The following is a 16,629-nucleotide window of genomic DNA, read 5'->3' as shown; positions in this document are numbered from 1 at the left end:
AGGTACCTCATAAGTGGAATCATACAGTACTTGTCTTTTTGTAACTGGCTTATTTCACCTAGCATAGCGTTCTCAAGGTTCACCCATATTATAGCATATGTCAGAATTTCCTTCCTTTTTGAGGCTAATATTCCATTATATGTATGTGCCACATTTTGTTATCCATTCATCCATCAATGGACACTTGGCTATTGTTGATAATTCTGCTATGAACATGGCTGTACAAATATCTCTTCAAGACCCTACTTTCAATTCTTTTGGATATATACCTGGAGTAGAATTGCTGGATTATATGTTAACTCTATTTTTGATTTTTTGAGGAACTGCCAGGCCATCTTCCACAGCGCCTATATCATTTTAAATCCCTGCCAACAATACACAAGGGTTCCAATATTTCCAATCCTCGCCAACACTTATTTTCTGGATTTTTTTGATGTTAGTCATCCTAATGGGTGTCATAATTTGCTTTTAACAGATTAAGAATGACATAATAGCAACAGCCTAGCACACAGTGTCTAGAACATGGTAAATGTTAGATATCAAACAACTCTGAAATGAAAGATATAAGTTAAATTCTTTGCTGCCTTTATAAGCAGGAGAGATATGGTTATATTGAAGTTTGCCAAATCTCAACAATATCTCTACTACATTTGTCTATATTCAGGGTTATCATCAGTGATGTATGCTTTTTATTTATTTATTTATTTATTTTTGAGGAAGATTAGCCCTGAGCTAACATCTGCTGCCAATCCTCCTGTTTTGCTGAGGAAGATTGGCCCTGAGCTAACATCCGTGCCCATCTTGCTCTACTTTATATGTGGGATGCCAACCACTGCATGGTGTGCCAATCGGTGCCATGTCCGCAACCCAAGATCTGAACCAGTGAACCCTGGGCCGCCATGAAGTGGAACGTGCGAACTTAACCGCTGTGATGTATGCTTTTGCTAAGGCATTAGCAAATTACTAATTCCAGAACAGCTTCACCACACACCAAAAAGAAACCAGTATCCATTAGCAGTCATTCCCCATTCCCCCCAAACCCTGGGAACCACTAATGTACTTTCCACCTCTATGGATTTGCCTGTTCTGGACATTTCATATACAGTCATGTCCTGCATAACGAGGTTTCGCTCAATGATGGACTGCATATACAGTGGTAGTCCCATAAGATTAGTACCATATAGCCTAAGTGTGTTATAGGCTATACCATCCAGGTTTGTGTAAGTACACTCTATGATGATCGCACAATGAGGAAATCGCCTAACAACACATTTCTCAGAACATATCCCCATCATTAACCAGTGCGTGACTGTAAATGGAGTCCTTCAGCATGCAGCTCTCTGTGAATGCTTTCAAGGTTAATCCATGTTGTAGCATGAATTAGCAATCCATTCCTTCTTATGGCTCAATAATATTACATTGTATGGATATATCACAATTTTCTTAAAACAACTCAAATCTCCCATAAAAATCCAGATTTCTGGCTTTTCTTGAAAAACTGGACATGTGAAGAGAAGGCCCTCCCTTTCCCACATGGCAACCACAGGCTAGAGCTCAGTAACAGCATTTTGGCTCCTGAACATTCCAGGCACTCTTCTATCTCAGGGTCTTTGCACTTACTATTCCCTCTGCCTGAAATGCTCTTCTCAGACATGCACATGGTCCCTTTCCTCATCTCCTGGAGGTCTGTTCACCCGACAGCCTGCCTATCTACATATGCAATGCTTACCCTATCCCCAGTCACATTCATTACCATCTGATATGCTGTATGTCTTATGTCTGTTTCCAACCACCCCTCATTACAATGAGAGTTCCCTGATAACAGGGATTTCCATTTTGTTCACTATTGTATTCTCAGTACCTAAAACTTAGTAGTGCTCAAATTTTTGAATACACAAATTAGTGAATGAATGAACTTGTTATAGTTTTTAGTGACGAAAAGCTGCTCCTAAAGGGCCAATCCCGTGGCCGAGTGGTTAAGTTTGCATGTTCCAGCTTCAGCGGCCCTGGGTTTTGCCGGTTCAGATCGTAGGCGTGGATCTAGCACCACTCATCAAGCTATGCTGAGGCGGCATCCCATATAGCACAACTAGAAGGACCTACAACAAGAATATACAACTATGTACCGGAGGGCTTTGGGGAGAAGAAAAAAAAAAAAGATTGGCACCTGAGCTAACATCTGTTATCAATCTTTAAAAAAAAAGCTGCTCCTAAGAAAAATAAACCTGAAAATGATGTTTAAACAGCTTTGATGCATACTTTATATTAATTCACATTTTAAGTTCAATGAGTTTGGCAAATACATACACTCCTATAACTGCCACCACACAAGATATAGAACACTGAGAATGATTTTTAAGTCACAGTAACACATTAAGGTAGGTCTGTTTACTACTGTCAGGTACGCCCAGAACTTGAAGATATCGTCAATTAAACTTTAGGCTGCTATTTTCAGAAGTCACAATAAGGAACATGATGGTTCAAAATCAAAGCACCAAGAGAACAGGGAGTAGGTAAAATCCCAAGGGACTAAAACATAGTCCTAAATTAACTGAAGGCCAAAGACACCAACCTAATGAGTCTTATTAACTTACGAGAAGATTGTGTCAAGTACTAGAGAAAAAAACAAACAAAAGAACAAGAATTTATTATCAAAGGCCTGGGGAGAGAGGGCTTTGAGTATTCCAGTCCACGTGACAATTTATTGCTCACTGGAATTTACAAACTGATTTATCAGTCAGGATCTTTAAGCTGCAAGCAACAGAAACCTATTGCTGCTAATTTCAGCAGAAAAGCAATTTGTTCAATTTGGGTAATTCCCAGAATCTTTAAAAGGGCCAAAATCTGGTTTAAAGACCACATCACCAGGAATAATGGCCCCAAAAGTCACACTGCAGGATGGTCCAGTGAGGATACTATTGCTGCTGTCGTCTCCACTACTGGGCAAAGGCACTGTGGTCTACATGGATAACCCCACTGACACCAGACAGAAGCTACTGCTAGAAGTGCTGCCACCACTACCGATCATAGAATGACTTCTGCTGCCCCTTCTTCTTGAATTTCAAATCAAAGTTTAGGAAGAGTGCTTTGGGACCCAGCCCCGTGGCTGAGTGGTTAAGTTCACACACTCCGCTTCAGGGGCCCGGGATTTCACTGGTTTGGATCCTGGGCGCGGACATGGCACCACTCATCAGGCCATGCTGAGGCGGCATCCCACATGCCACAACCAGAAAGACCCACAACTAAAATATACAACTAGGTACTGGGGGGATTTGGGGAGAAAAAGCAGCAGAAAAAAAAGAAGATTGGCAACAGTTGTTAGCCCAGGTGCCAATCTTTAAAAAAAAAAAGAAAAAGAAGGGGGCTTCAGCTGGTGGAACCTAGGTCAAGCACCTACAACCCTAGCTGCAACGAAAATGAGGTGGAATGTGGGTGGAGATAAGTCTACAGAGGTAGACGCAAGTCAAATTACGGAGGACATAACCTATTGGCTGTTAAGTGTGCAACACATACCGCTAGAAGTTGAAGGACAAATACCAAAATGTAAAACTACTAAAATGAAAATGTATTAGAAAAATGTATCTAGCACAACCCTGAGATTTCATTATGTATTGTAGAGGCAGGGTATGTTTTCAAAGTATGAAGCTTTAAAGCCAATTTAGAGAAAAATACCAAAATAAATAATACAGCAAATTAGCAAAGATGGTGTATGAATGACAAGGCTGAGAAGCATGGATGCACGTAAAAGCAAGCCATGGAATGACTTTAAGCAAAGAAGAAATACAGTCTTAGAAAGATCACTCTGGTGGCAGTGAAGAACATGAACTGAGGAAGGCAGAAATGGGACAAGAAATACGACTGGAAAGCTATAGCCACGTGTGAGAAGGACAGAACGAGAGCAGTACCATTGTGGAGAAGGACTCTAATCATTTAGGGGAGAAAATCAACAAGACTTTGTGATCAACAGATGTACGGGACAAAAGGGAGGGAAGGAAGAAAGAACTGTGGTGCTCTTGGAGTAACCAGATAATGAGTGATAGTGTAAAACAGACACTGGGAACCCAGCAGGAGAAGCAGATTTGAGGGAGAAGATGATGAATTTTGTTTTGAACATTGAGTTTGAGACACCTGTGAGAATGAGATGAGGCTACTTAGAACCAAGTTGGAGGAACAGGCATGGCATTCTAGATGAAGGTCCGAGTTGGAGCCGAGTTATAAGAGTAGGGTAGGAGTGGATGGGATTGGTCACCTGGGGCATCCACAGTGAGAAAATGCCAGGGATGGAACCCTGGGGACATCAACATTTGAGGGTTGGGAAGAAGAGGAGGATCCCACAAAGGAGTCCAGGAAGGACCAGTGAACGGAGAGAGGAGACATAGCAGAGAGCGGAATCTTGGCTACAGAATATTTCAGGAAGGAAGTGGTCAGTTGTGCAATAGAGAAGTCTGGCAAAATAAAGGTTGACAAATGAGTAGGTTGCCCAAGGTAGGATGGAAGCCAGGCTGAAGCATCACTATCATACAACTAAACTCGTGATTGCTAACATTCTCTACCAACCACTGAAAGCAAATACAAATCTGTGAACTCACATATTGATCTGTTCCAAATGAACAGCTCTCACATCTCAGATCCTCATGCTTAAACTATCTCAGGCCCTCTAGCAGTTCTTTTGCTGAAGCAGACCAGATTCTTCAGTCTCAACCAAAGAGATTCCAGTTCTGCTCCGATGGAGCACTAAATGGAACAGGAAGAGTAAACGTCCCTAGCCTAGTTGAGAGGAACCAGAATAACTCCCAATTGGCTTCCTGAACTCCAGGTCACACGGGCCTGGTCACACGGGCATGTTAAATTTAGACTGTTGTTCCAGTGGCTGTCACCCCTTTTCAGTATCAGAGCTGGGTCAAATTACCATAATTACAATGATAAGGACCTCAAACTGTTACTCTCAGTTTACAGCTATCTTTCCCTACAGAACATTCATTCTACTTCTGAAGAAAAAAGGGCAAATTACCAGGACGATCAGAGCTAATTAGAATCAGGAGCACAGTCATGGCGTCTAAGCCTTGCCACAGCAATTGTCTCTTCATTTCTCACAGGCTCTCTTTACATACTAAAATTAACTAGTTACCTGAGAGAGGAACCATGAATGTCCTTACTAAACCCAAGGAAAGGGAAAAACAAGCCCAGACACTAAGTCAAATAGATTCAAGAAAACAGGAAGTTTAACTGATGCCATGGCAACATCGACAGCCTGTGACATCAGAGCAGAAGGCAAGGACAAAGGGATTTGTGCAAGTTACCTTTCCATGGGTCTTCTCTTCCTTGCAATTTGACCCATGCTGCTTATTCAAAAGGGCTCAAAGAACTTATCTTGGTACCTTTCAGAACAGAGCAATTGAAACCTCTCTTGGTACTCATCTCCAGCATATTCCTGGAGACGAGCCAAAACCACATGATGGAAATCTGCTGCGTGCCACATTCTTATTAATATGCAATGAGATTCTATTTCAGACTGCTGGCAATAGTGGGCTACTAATCGGTTACAGGGTGGGGATGTAAATTATAAAACAAAAAGTATTTGAAAAAAATGAAAGGGAAGACCAAGTCAACTAAAGCTTCACCATCATGTTAGATGGAGAGTTTACGGAGCAAGTATTAGAAGGACTAGTATCAAAGGGAGAACAGCTTCTGCAGGTTGGAGTGGAAAAATACCAGGAGCTGTGACAGGAAAGGAGGTCTACAAAGCAGGAGTAAAGAAGCTGCTACTCATGTGCCCTCCCCCGCATTCAGCAGCCTCAGCTGGATGTGATAAATGTCTTCTGTGTGAGAGGCTAAATCTTGCTCTTGTCGGGAGTCTCTTAAAACAGAATTGAGCAATGAGCAGGCAATTTGAGCGACGCCAGGCCCAATTCTCCAGACGGGCCAAAGAGGTTTATCCAGGATGAAAAAATAATGATTATCCAAGATTGTTGTCTTGACTGTAAAATGATGCTTTTAAAAAGGCAGAATGCGTACAGCTGATTTAAAGGAACAATATCCTCCTTTATAATCGGGAATAAAAACCTCCTCCCATTAGGTAACTTGTGACACATTAAGATTAAATCTTATCTTTCATCTTTGGTGGTGAACTTGAAGAATTATTAAAATGATTAGGAAAGAGACTCTATTCAAGAAGGAACTGCAATTATTTAACAGGGAAGAGTTTTGAGTATTCAACCCAAGACACCATATCCATATTGTAGCCAGAGGCGCATGAAAGACACCTCAATTCAAGGTGATTTCGGTGACTTCGTCATTCCTCTGTGCTTTGGAAGGAGAGCGCACACCTCTGGAACCGCTCAATGATCAGCAGAGGAGGTTTCAAAGCAAGAATGGGGAGGTTTGTAGTTCACCTAGATTCTTGGTTACTATCTCCAGAATCTACAGCTCCCTGCAGCCATGCCTTTTGCACTTAAAGCTCCAGAAGGATATGTGAATAGTCCTATTACGGAGGAAATGGCCTTCAACAGCAGCTAGAAACATTTAGGTTAGATAGAAGGAATAACCTTCCTACCATAAAGGTACTGGAATTTGGTGCCCTGTTACTAAAAGAAGGGCTCTCCATTACTACATAAATGGCATTTATCTCTGGGTCAGATTTACTTCTGACTGTAAGGTAAAAGTACTAACCTAATTATCAGACTGCAACTTGACTTCTGATTATCTGTGGTGCTTGTGAAAATGCGCGTGTCTGGGTCCCACCTCAGCACCAACAAACCAGACTCTTCCATGGAGGAGCCTGGGAATCTGGATTTTTAACAAGTAACCCAAGTGATTTTCATAATCAGGGAAGTTTGAAAAATACTGATCTAAGGCTCTACTTACAGTAATATAATGCTATTAACCGTAGGGAGGAAATGAATGATTTAAAGAGAGGAAACTGGCTAGACTGATGAATCATAAGCAGCTCATGATTAAGATAGGAAAGCCAGAATTTTAGGGGGAAAGTGCAATTAGCACTAGCAGGAATTAGCATTCTTAGCACCACTTTGTAGTCATAGCTTGTTCCAGGCTATGCCTCACTCTACCTCCTTGCCTTCCACACCCTTACTCTTTTATTTTTTTTGCTGAGGAAGATTCACCCTGAGCTAACATCCATTGCCAAGCTTCCTCTTTTTGTATGTGAGCTGCTGCCACAGCATGACCACTGACACATGAGTGGGCCACTGAAGCAGAGCGCACTGAACTTAACCACTAGGCCACCGGGGCTGGCCCAACACCCTTAGTCTCTTTACTGCAACAAGACTTTGCCTGAAGACTCCTCAATAGATCTTCAGCTGCAGATGGAATCCAAGGGAGGATGGGAGATACTTCCCAAGTACACAGCTGATGCTGGCGGTCAGAGACAAGACTCTCAACTGGTCTGTTAAGAGCCCTGCTCAGACATCTAAAAACCAGCCACTTACCCAAATTGGAGAGCCTTTTCATCAAGCCAGCTTCTCTTACAGCAGCGGGACCATGTTCCACTCCTTTTCTCTTCTGTCACATCAATTGCAGTGCGATGTGAGGGAAGATGATTGAAAATAAGACCACTATTGTTCACAAAAATACAGAAATCTGCTATACTCAGTTCCCAATAGATCCCTCTGAAAACCTCTGACAGCATCAGGCCTTCCTTTTTTCACCTGAGGTCTGCTCATTTCAAACACTTGCGGGGAAGGAGGGGAAAACAACCATCGCTGGAATTAAATCAATCTTCCAAACCCCTCCTTGTAGGAAGGGCAAGCGGAGGCCAAGACCCGGGAAGGGGCTGAGCCAGGTGAGGGTCTGATGATTGGGGGGGTGGGGGTGTAGCGGGCCGAGCAAGGGCTTGTCGATCAGCGAGCTCTCCTCCACTGCAGGTTTCTTTCAGTGAAGTGAGAACAAAACAGCCCCTCCCGTCCTCCCACCGCTAGAGAGGCCAGCGCCAATTTCCTTCCCAGTTAATGCTCCAAGAACGCACCCTGAAGCCTTAAATCCTCCGTCGTTCTCTTCAACCTCTTCTCACTCAGTTTTCCTCGGGGGATTCTGGCCGGTTTCTCCTCCTCGAGTCGCTCCATGGAATCCTCTCCATCCCTCCCTCTCCTCCATCACCCCGACTGGGACCCACCACTTTCTCGCTCCTCCGGGGGAGTCCGCGGAAACCTGCCAGCCCGTTGAGCCAGCCCGCATCGCAAACAGGGTGCCCTCCATCCCCTCCCTCCTTCCCCATCTTCTATTGGAGAAAATCCCATGTGCTCTCCCGGTGCCCAATGGCGGGAACCTACCAGTTCGTCCCCTCTCTTTTTCTCACCCTCCCTACCACCCCACCCCCCGCTTTCTCCAGGTTCTAAGGGGCTGGGATTCTGCCCCACAGCGCCAGGTCTCAGTTCTCACCTGTCCCCCTGAGAACGGGGCTCCGATCACAGCCACGGAGTGGACAGCCTTCTTCAGGACGGAATGCACTTGCGTCCGGAGGAGACGCGAGAGGCTGCTCCCCAGGGACATGATGAGCAGCGCTGCACGTCGCCGACCTAGAGGCTGCTCTGTGCGGCTCGCCGCCTTAAGTGAGCGCCGCCGCCTGCCGCTTTTACCTACCCGCGCGCCAGCCGGGCTGCACCGCCCCGTGACGTCACCGCCCCGGCCCCGCCCAGGCCGTGCCGCCCGCGCCCCCATCCAGCCCCCTGCACACCTTCCCGCAGGCCCCGCCCACTGCTCCTGGAGGCCAGGGCACGCCTTCGCTGACGTCACCCCGCCCTGGCCCGGGCTCTCCCGCCCGAGACGAGCCCCTGCAGCTGACGCCATAAGGCAGATGTCCGGGCCCGGCCAATAAGAGCGCGGTCACGGACGGGTGTGTCCTTTCGCGGGAAGCTTCGACCCCGGCGAAGTTCGCGAGCTTGGCGGAACACGCGAACCGACACACAGGCTCGCTGATCGCGACTCTCTTTACATGAATGCACGCCCAGCAGATGCGAGCTCTACGGAAGGTCTAGCTGGGCTGCGCCTGGTCTGGCCCCACCTCACCTGAGTGCCTTGCCAAGACCAAGCCGGCATCCATCTCTGTTCCATCTCAAAGCTCAAGGTCCAGAAAACACGCTTACCCCACCTTTGGACGTCGAAGCCTGGGAGATCAAATATAGATTAGAATAAAACCCCACCTATCTTAGGTATTTTAGATGGGGAAGTTAGGAATTACAAAGCAATTACATTCTAGACAGTTTCAATTCTTTACCTAAATAACGGGAGCACTGGTTATTAAAAACCAAATGTAGCAACATATCTGGACTATTTGTAAATTTTAGGGAGACTAAAGAGCTGAAAGTTACTAAGAGTTTATTAATACTACTAATAACGACCAACTAAAGTTCTAAGAACTTTTAGCCCGCTTAACAATTCCATAAAGTACGGACAATTTTAAAGACGAGGAAACGGGATCAGAGAAGGTAAGTAATTTTCCCCAAATCACATAGCTTGTAAGTGGCAGAGCTGTGTGACTCCAGATTCCAAGTTCTTAACCATGACACTATGGCTTGCAGGAGTCCGGACGTTAGTCCTACCAAAATAAATTTTTATATAAACACCCGAAAATTATTTCACCTGATGCCCGTTTACATCCTGCTCTCCAAAATATTTCAGAAGTCTCCATTGCAACATCATAACTCCCATAGAGCTTTCTTTCCTATGATAAGGCAGTTTATTTTTAGAAGATAAATTTTATACCTGTCTCCCCCTGCTGGTTTAACAAAGAGATGTCTCTGAAGCCTTAGCAAAATAAGCAGAGTATTAACGTAAGGCATTAATCCGGAAAGAGTGGTCCCAGACCAGCAGCGTCAACATTTGCATACTTGTCAGAAATGCAAATTATTAGGCCATACCCCAAAATTTACTGACTCAGTAACTCTCGGGGTGGGGTACCAGCAACCTAAGTTTTAACAAGTTCTCCAGAGTGGGGGGCTATGGGAGCAGTAGGGGTATGGTCAGGGATTCAGAGTCACTGATACTGTCACACTTGTTCAGATCCTTGAAAGTACAGAATCTTGGTACTTTCTTCTTGTCCATCACTATATCCATTTTTTTCCCTTTGTTTTCTGAACTTGATACTGACACAGATCCTCTCAGGCGCTCCTGGACCACTGCAAAAACCTTTTGTTTCTTGAGCACCCACTGTGGGGACCTTTCTGCATTAATCCTGCATGTCACTTTCAGTGATTTTCCACTACCTATAGTTTAGTCAGAGGTAAATTACTAGTTCCACATTATTGTGCAACAGGGGAGTGAATAGGAGATTGTTACTATTATCATTTAAAATTCAAATTATTTTATAACTATATGTCTGAAATATTTTATAATTCATTTAAAAAACCCCAAAGTTCAAATGTGGTCCACTTTTATTTTCAAAATAGGCATTTATTTTTAAAATAAAGCTATTAAAGATAATATTCTAAAGTTAGAAAAATCATAAAAGAATGAGTGAAGTTTTAGAAATTTACTTTAAAACTTGTACTCTGTTATAGCATAGTTCTAGGACCCTTCCTCAGGTTCAAACCAGCTTGTTCTGCTTTTTTTCTTCCTTTATAGGAGGACCTAGAGATTCTGCCTCTAATTCAGTGGCTGTCAACACATGTTCCATCCCTTGAGAGGTTGTTGTCTGTGTGTGTTGGGGGTGAGTAGGTAAGACCTGATTATGGTGTTGGCCAATTTCCGTGGTGTAAATACTCCCCCACAGTTGATTTCAACCTACCATTGTGATGTCACTGAACATGGAATTGGGAAAAGGTGCTCATAATATTTCCACCATCCAGATACAGTTAACATAACCTCAAGAGTATAAATACAGTAATAATAAGATATAGTAAAATAATTAGGCAATGATAAGTTTTGACTGTATATTATCTTTGTGTTTAATTTACTTGTAAGTTTATACAATTTGGTTTTTAATCATGGTAGTATTTAAGAACTGGCTTGCAAAATTCCTGAAAATTTAACAATAGGGTCTTACAGGCAGCTAAAAGCAGGCTCCAGCACATCACTGTTTACTACAAATCCAAGGGAACTCAGAAAAGACTAAACTGCAAATTCTCAAAGGCAGAGACCATGACTCTTTCTGCTCATCGTTTACCCCTTTCTGAGTACAGCACTTGGCACATAGCAGGAGCTTGGTAAATAATAAACAAACCTTCCAGATTCTTCTGAAGTCCTTACTCATGGTCCTTGGTCTATGGCTCTGATATAGTAAATGGAAGCCCCCAAAGATTTCTCTCTGGACTTCTACTTTTACATACTGAAGGGTTGTACTCACTGACCACACGTTTAGACTTTAAAGGTTAGAGCCTCTCTTTCATTTAAAAAATGTATTCATTCATTCATTTATTGCCAATATTTACTTAGCACCAATTGTTTGCCAAGCATTGTTCTCTGTGCTGTTGAGAGATGAAGACATGATATCTCATCATTCCCAGTGCTTACGTTCTAGGACGGAAAACAGTCAAGTAGATAATTTCACATAGTAGTAAATGCTATGGAGAAAATAAAGCTGAGTAATGGGACAGGTGGTGCTGTTTTAGAGAAGGGTGTCAAACGAGGCCTCTCCGAACTGACGTTTGAGCCAGATACCTGAATGATGAGAAGGAACTGGCTATAACAAGTTCTAGAAGAGCCTTCCAGGCTTACAGGAACAGCAAGATGAAAAGCCCTAAGCTTGCAACATGCTTGTGGGTCAGAAGAAGAGCAAGAATGCTCGTGTAGCCCAAATATGCAGAGCAAAGGTATAGTGAATTGGGTCAGATTGGTTGCTGGGGCCAGATCTCAAGAGGCAGCTTTGAAGGGCATAAACTCTTGAGGAAGAATTTTTTTTCACAAAGGCAGAGAGTTAATGGTTCTAAATCTGCATTAGGGAGTTGGAAAAATTTGGTCCCTTCTTTCTTGCTTTGCTCTTCAATCCTGGGACCAGGAGAATTAACATCACAACCCTAGAATAGAGTTAAGGTAAGGAAGCAGAGGATGAGTTCTATAGAGAGTAAAACAGAGCGTTGTTAACCATGCAATGGGGATTCCTGGATTCAGTAGAAAGGCTGGAGCAAGGGGAATATGGGAGGGGCCAAAGAATAACTGGTTTCATTGCCTGCCCAACCCGCAGCCCTGTGTGAAGGCAGCCACCTGAGCCTTTCACACACTTCTCACCTCCCCTGCCACACACACACAAGGGTTTTTATTAGGGGCCTTGATCAGTGATAGGGATGTGAAAGCAGACAAATGGCTTCCATCAAGGCCCAGAGGAAACTTAGGTGTGAAATCTGTTTTAGTGCCAGCGAGGCTGAGTCTGCAAAGGACACCAGAACACTTTGTCCTTTGTTCAGCTTCCAAACTGAAAACAAGCCTCAAGCCCTTTGCACCTGACTATCCTTTCTATTTGGGACCTTTCTTCCTCCTCCCTCCCTTCTTTCCTTCAATTTCTTCTCATCCTTCAGGTTTCAGTTTTGAAGTCCTTTCTTCCAGGAAGCCCTTCCAGATCCTCCAAAGTTGAGTTAGACCTAATAGTACTCACTGATGTTATTGAATGATTACTATATACTAGAGACTTACTTAACCCTTTACAAGTGTTATTTAATTCTCATCATAAGGCAATGAGGTACACACTATTATTATTTCCACTTAAGACATGGTAACCAAAGCTTAGAAAGGCTAAGTAATTCGTTCTAGGTCACACCGTCAGTGGTCACAAACCAAGACAGACCAAGGATGTTGATTACCCTTGCCATGGTTCACTTAATCCTCTGAATTATAAGTGCCTATTTAAAGGACTCTCTCTCCTTGAGAGCAGCTTGTTTGAGAGCAGGAATGGTGCATGACTATCATCTAACACAGTGCCTGGTACATGAGAGGTGTTCAATAAATTTGTATTGAATGAATATATTAAATGGCATATGTAAGTGTCTTAAGAGAATTAAGAGGAGTCATATCTCTCTATGGTATGAAAGTTCTGAGGATGGAGTTATTACTCTTATATGAGACAGGAAAGATTTCATGGAATTGGCATTCAAGCTGAGCCTTAAGGGTTTTCCAGGAGGAATCTGTAGGGTGTGTGTGGGGAATGGGGAGAATATCAGCTAAGAGACATGAACTCAAGTGACAGAAGTGGAGGGGGAGGGTCAATAAATACTTGAGTGCCCACTAGTTGTGAGATAATGTTCTAGGAGCTGGGGAAAGAGTGATAAGCAGATGGACTCCAAGCTATCCTGGAGGGAGAATTGTAGGTACTGATATGTGGCATAAATAACATAAGGTAATGTGGTCGAGAGGATGTAGAGGGGAGAACTGCATTAACTAGTACAGTCAGGGAGATGAGGCACGGAGGCTAAAAGTATTGTACTGTGGAGGTGGAATAGATGGTATTCAGCTACAGACTGGGGAGTAATAAGGAGGGAAGGACACAGAGAAGGAAGGAGTTTTCTGACTGGGAAAAGACTGACCTTTAACACCAGGAAGTGTGAATTCAGCTGCCACTTAGCTTCAAAAAGCCCAATAGAACTTTCTGTTCTTTGAAGTACGAAGCCCTACCCCTCTCTCTTTTGTGAAGCTGGTGTATCTAGCTTTATCTCTGGCTTTTCAGAGAGGTACTCATTATTGAGCAACTCCCCTTTCTCCTGTTAAACTGTCTATTGTCAATTAGCTAATCTGCAGACCCCCAACCACTGGAACGTAAGATGGTAGAGGAAAAGATTTCCTCCCAACAGTTCTCAACCTTAACAATAACCTAGGGAGCTTTTTAAAAATACTCATGTCCATACTCTCCCTCTCCACCGCCCATTCTTGTTTAATCATCTGGGATGGACCCAGGCATCATAGTTTTTAAAAGCTCCCCAAGTGATTCTAATACGCAGGGAGGGTAGAGAATCCAGTATTAAGAGTTATATCTTTCAGTGCTTCTCAAACTTTAATGTGCAAGTAATTCACCTGAAGATCTTGTTAAAACTCAGATTAGGGGGCCGGCCCAGTGGCACAGGGATTAAGTTCATGCACTCCACTTTAGCAGCCCAGATTCGCTGGTTCGGATCCCAGGCGTGGACCTACCCACCACTTGCCAAGCCATACTGTAGAGGCATCCCACATATAAAATAGAGGAAGATGGGCACAGAGGTTAGCTCAGGGCCAATCTTCCTCAGCAAAAAGAGGAGGATTGGCAGCAGATGTTAGCTCAGGGCTAATCTTCCTCAAAAAAAAAAAAAAAACAACTCAGATTAAGAGTCTGTAGGTCTGGGGTGAGACCCAAGAATCTGCATTTCTAACAGGCTCCTAGGTGATGTCAATGTTGCTGCTCTACCTACTACACTTTGAATAGCAAGGCTTTCTTTAACCAGAGGTCTTTCACCTTTCCTTATAAATCTTCAGAAAAACTTTCACATGAGGTTGATTTATTTCCTAGGCTACACAGTTGTGGCTTGATTGAAACACTTAAGTCGTTGCTAACAACCACATGAAATTGAGCTGATTTTAATGATCTAACTGAACCTGTTTGTCAAATGTATGTCCATCAAACTAGATCCATCATCTTAACTAAGCTTTCCCACAAGTTTGGTTTATTCCATTTTAAGCTTTTAGTGTACAAGGATATAAAGTATCTTGATGTTACAAGGGGAGAGAAAACTTCCACATAAAAGCCAGTTGTGTTCCTTGACTTAAATTGAATATATTAAGCTTTACTATCCTAGAATGCTAAAGATGGGAATGTGAGTCCATGAAAAAAATCTCTGCTTTCTGTTCTATATCTGTTTCTGTAGGTTACTTTCTGTTTCTGTGTCTGTTTTTCCTTTTTTCTCTAGTTGTCTATTTTTCCCACCGTCATTCTTCCTTATTTGAAATAATTACTAGCCATTTTCACTGGATAGGAACACAATAGGGTGATACTAAGTAAATAATGGTAGATTAACAGGATGGAACGCTTTGTAGCTATTTTAAGTGGTATTTATAAAATCTGTAGATAGATGGAAAATGTTTGCCTAACCATTAATTTTTAATTACTGTTAAATAAGGAGGCCATTAGATTGAGGTTGTTCTAATACCCTGGCTGCCTACCTAAGCAAACCAAAACCTAAGCCTGTAAATGTCTCAAGGTTAGGAAATGCAAATCTAAGGACACCTAATCACAAACAGCCAACTAGGTTTTCCAAATAACGCAACCTTAAGCTATAGCCAATCAAATAATTTCTTTGCTTTGCTTCCGCCTCTTCTCTATAAAAGTCTTTCCCCAGCTCCTGTCAGTGGAGCTTGTCTAACTACTTCCCGTTTGGTGCTGCCCTATTCGAATTGATTTTTGCTCAAATAGACTTAAAGTTTTTGATATGCCTCAGTTTATCTTTTCATATTTACAAAATGGTGTAACTGCAATAATTTAAAAAAGTGTAAGAGACAATGATGGAAAAGTAATATGTAAAACAGAAAGGTTTTCAGGATTTTTTTCTCTCATTCAAAAATTTTTTATATTACATCATCTTTTCAACAATAAAAACGTTAAAACATAGAAAAGGACCCAAATGCTTAGAAAAATAATTTATTTGTTTAGGTGGCAAGATTATGGATGTATTTTCTTTTATAAAATTCCAATTTGATGTTGGGAAAATAATAAACATATCTTATTAAAAATGGATGGCTAATAAAATTTTTTAAATATATATTGAGTATCAAAAACATCAAATACCTAAAAATAAGTCTAATGAAAAATGTGCAAGACAAGTGCAAAATATTGCAGAGAGAAATTAGAGAAGACCTAAATAAATGGAGAGATATACCAGGTTCATGGGCTGGAAGACTCAGTGTAGCCAAGATGTCAATTCTCCCTAAATTGATAGATTCAACACAATCCAAGCAGGATTTTTAGTGAAAATACAAAGAATTTAGAACAGCCAACACAATCTTGAAGAAAAAGGACAAAGTTGGAAAACTTAACACTCTGAGAAATCAAAACCTAGTATAAAGCTAGAGTAATTGAGACAGGTTGCTATTGGCACAAGGAAAGACATAACAACAGAACATAAAAGAGTGTGGAAACAGACTGGCACCGATATAGTCACCTGATTTACAACAAAGGTGCCACTGCAATCAGTGGGGAAAGGGTGGTCTTTTCAACAAATAATGCTGGGGGGAAAAAAGGAACCTTGATCTTTACCTCATATCAAACAAAGATTAATTCAAAATAGATCATAGGCATAAATATGAAAGGTAATATTATAAAGGTTCTAGGAAAGAAAAAGAATATTTTCGTCAACTTGAGGCAGGCAAAGTTGACGAAACAGTTCTTGAAAAGGACATAAAACAGCACTAATCTACCAAAAGAAAAGACTGATAAATTAGACTTCATCAAAATTAAAACCTCTGTTCATCAAAAGACAACATGAAGAGTATGAAAAGGTAAGTCACAGACTGTGTTTTACTGAATGAATGATAACACTTCAATAAAAAAATTTTTAGGGGGCCGGCCCAGTAGTGTAGTGGTTAAGTGGAGGCCAAGGTTTGCGAGTTTGGGTGCAGACCTACACCACTCATCAAGCCATGCTGTGGCAGCAACGCACATAAAAAGTAGAGAAAAACTGGGGCTGGCCCCGTGGCCGAGTGGTTAAGTTCGCGTGCTCCGCTGCA

General features: G+C 42.4%; 1 protein-coding gene and 1 long non-coding RNA gene across 2 annotated transcripts in view; both read right to left on the bottom strand.

Moving 5' to 3' along the window:
- Positions 1–8,593, bottom strand: part of ARG2 (arginase 2) — a 30,925-nt gene extending 22,332 nt beyond the window's left edge. Inside the window, exons 1-2 of the mRNA XM_046647373.1 lie at positions 8,395–8,593; positions 7,446–7,518 (exon numbers count right to left, since the gene is read on the bottom strand). Of these exons, the coding sequence (XP_046503329.1) occupies positions 7,446–7,518; positions 8,395–8,505 (184 nt within the window). The 5' untranslated portion in view covers positions 8,506–8,593. The remainder of the gene's footprint in view (positions 1–7,445; positions 7,519–8,394) is intronic.
- A 146-nt stretch (positions 8,594–8,739) lies between these two features.
- LOC124230928 (uncharacterized) overlaps positions 8,740–16,629 on the bottom strand; it is a 13,945-nt gene continuing 6,055 nt past the window's right edge. Inside the window, exon 3 of the long non-coding RNA XR_006886315.1 lies at positions 8,740–9,119. This is a non-coding gene — a long non-coding RNA (uncharacterized LOC124230928). The remainder of the gene's footprint in view (positions 9,120–16,629) is intronic.

This window comes from Equus quagga, chromosome 20 (assembly GCF_021613505.1).
Source record: "Equus quagga isolate Etosha38 chromosome 20, UCLA_HA_Equagga_1.0, whole genome shotgun sequence".
Classification (NCBI taxonomy): Eukaryota; Metazoa; Chordata; class Mammalia; order Perissodactyla; family Equidae; genus Equus; species Equus quagga.
Note: the sequence above shows the minus strand (reverse complement) of the source record. Positions and strands in the feature narration are given on the sequence as shown.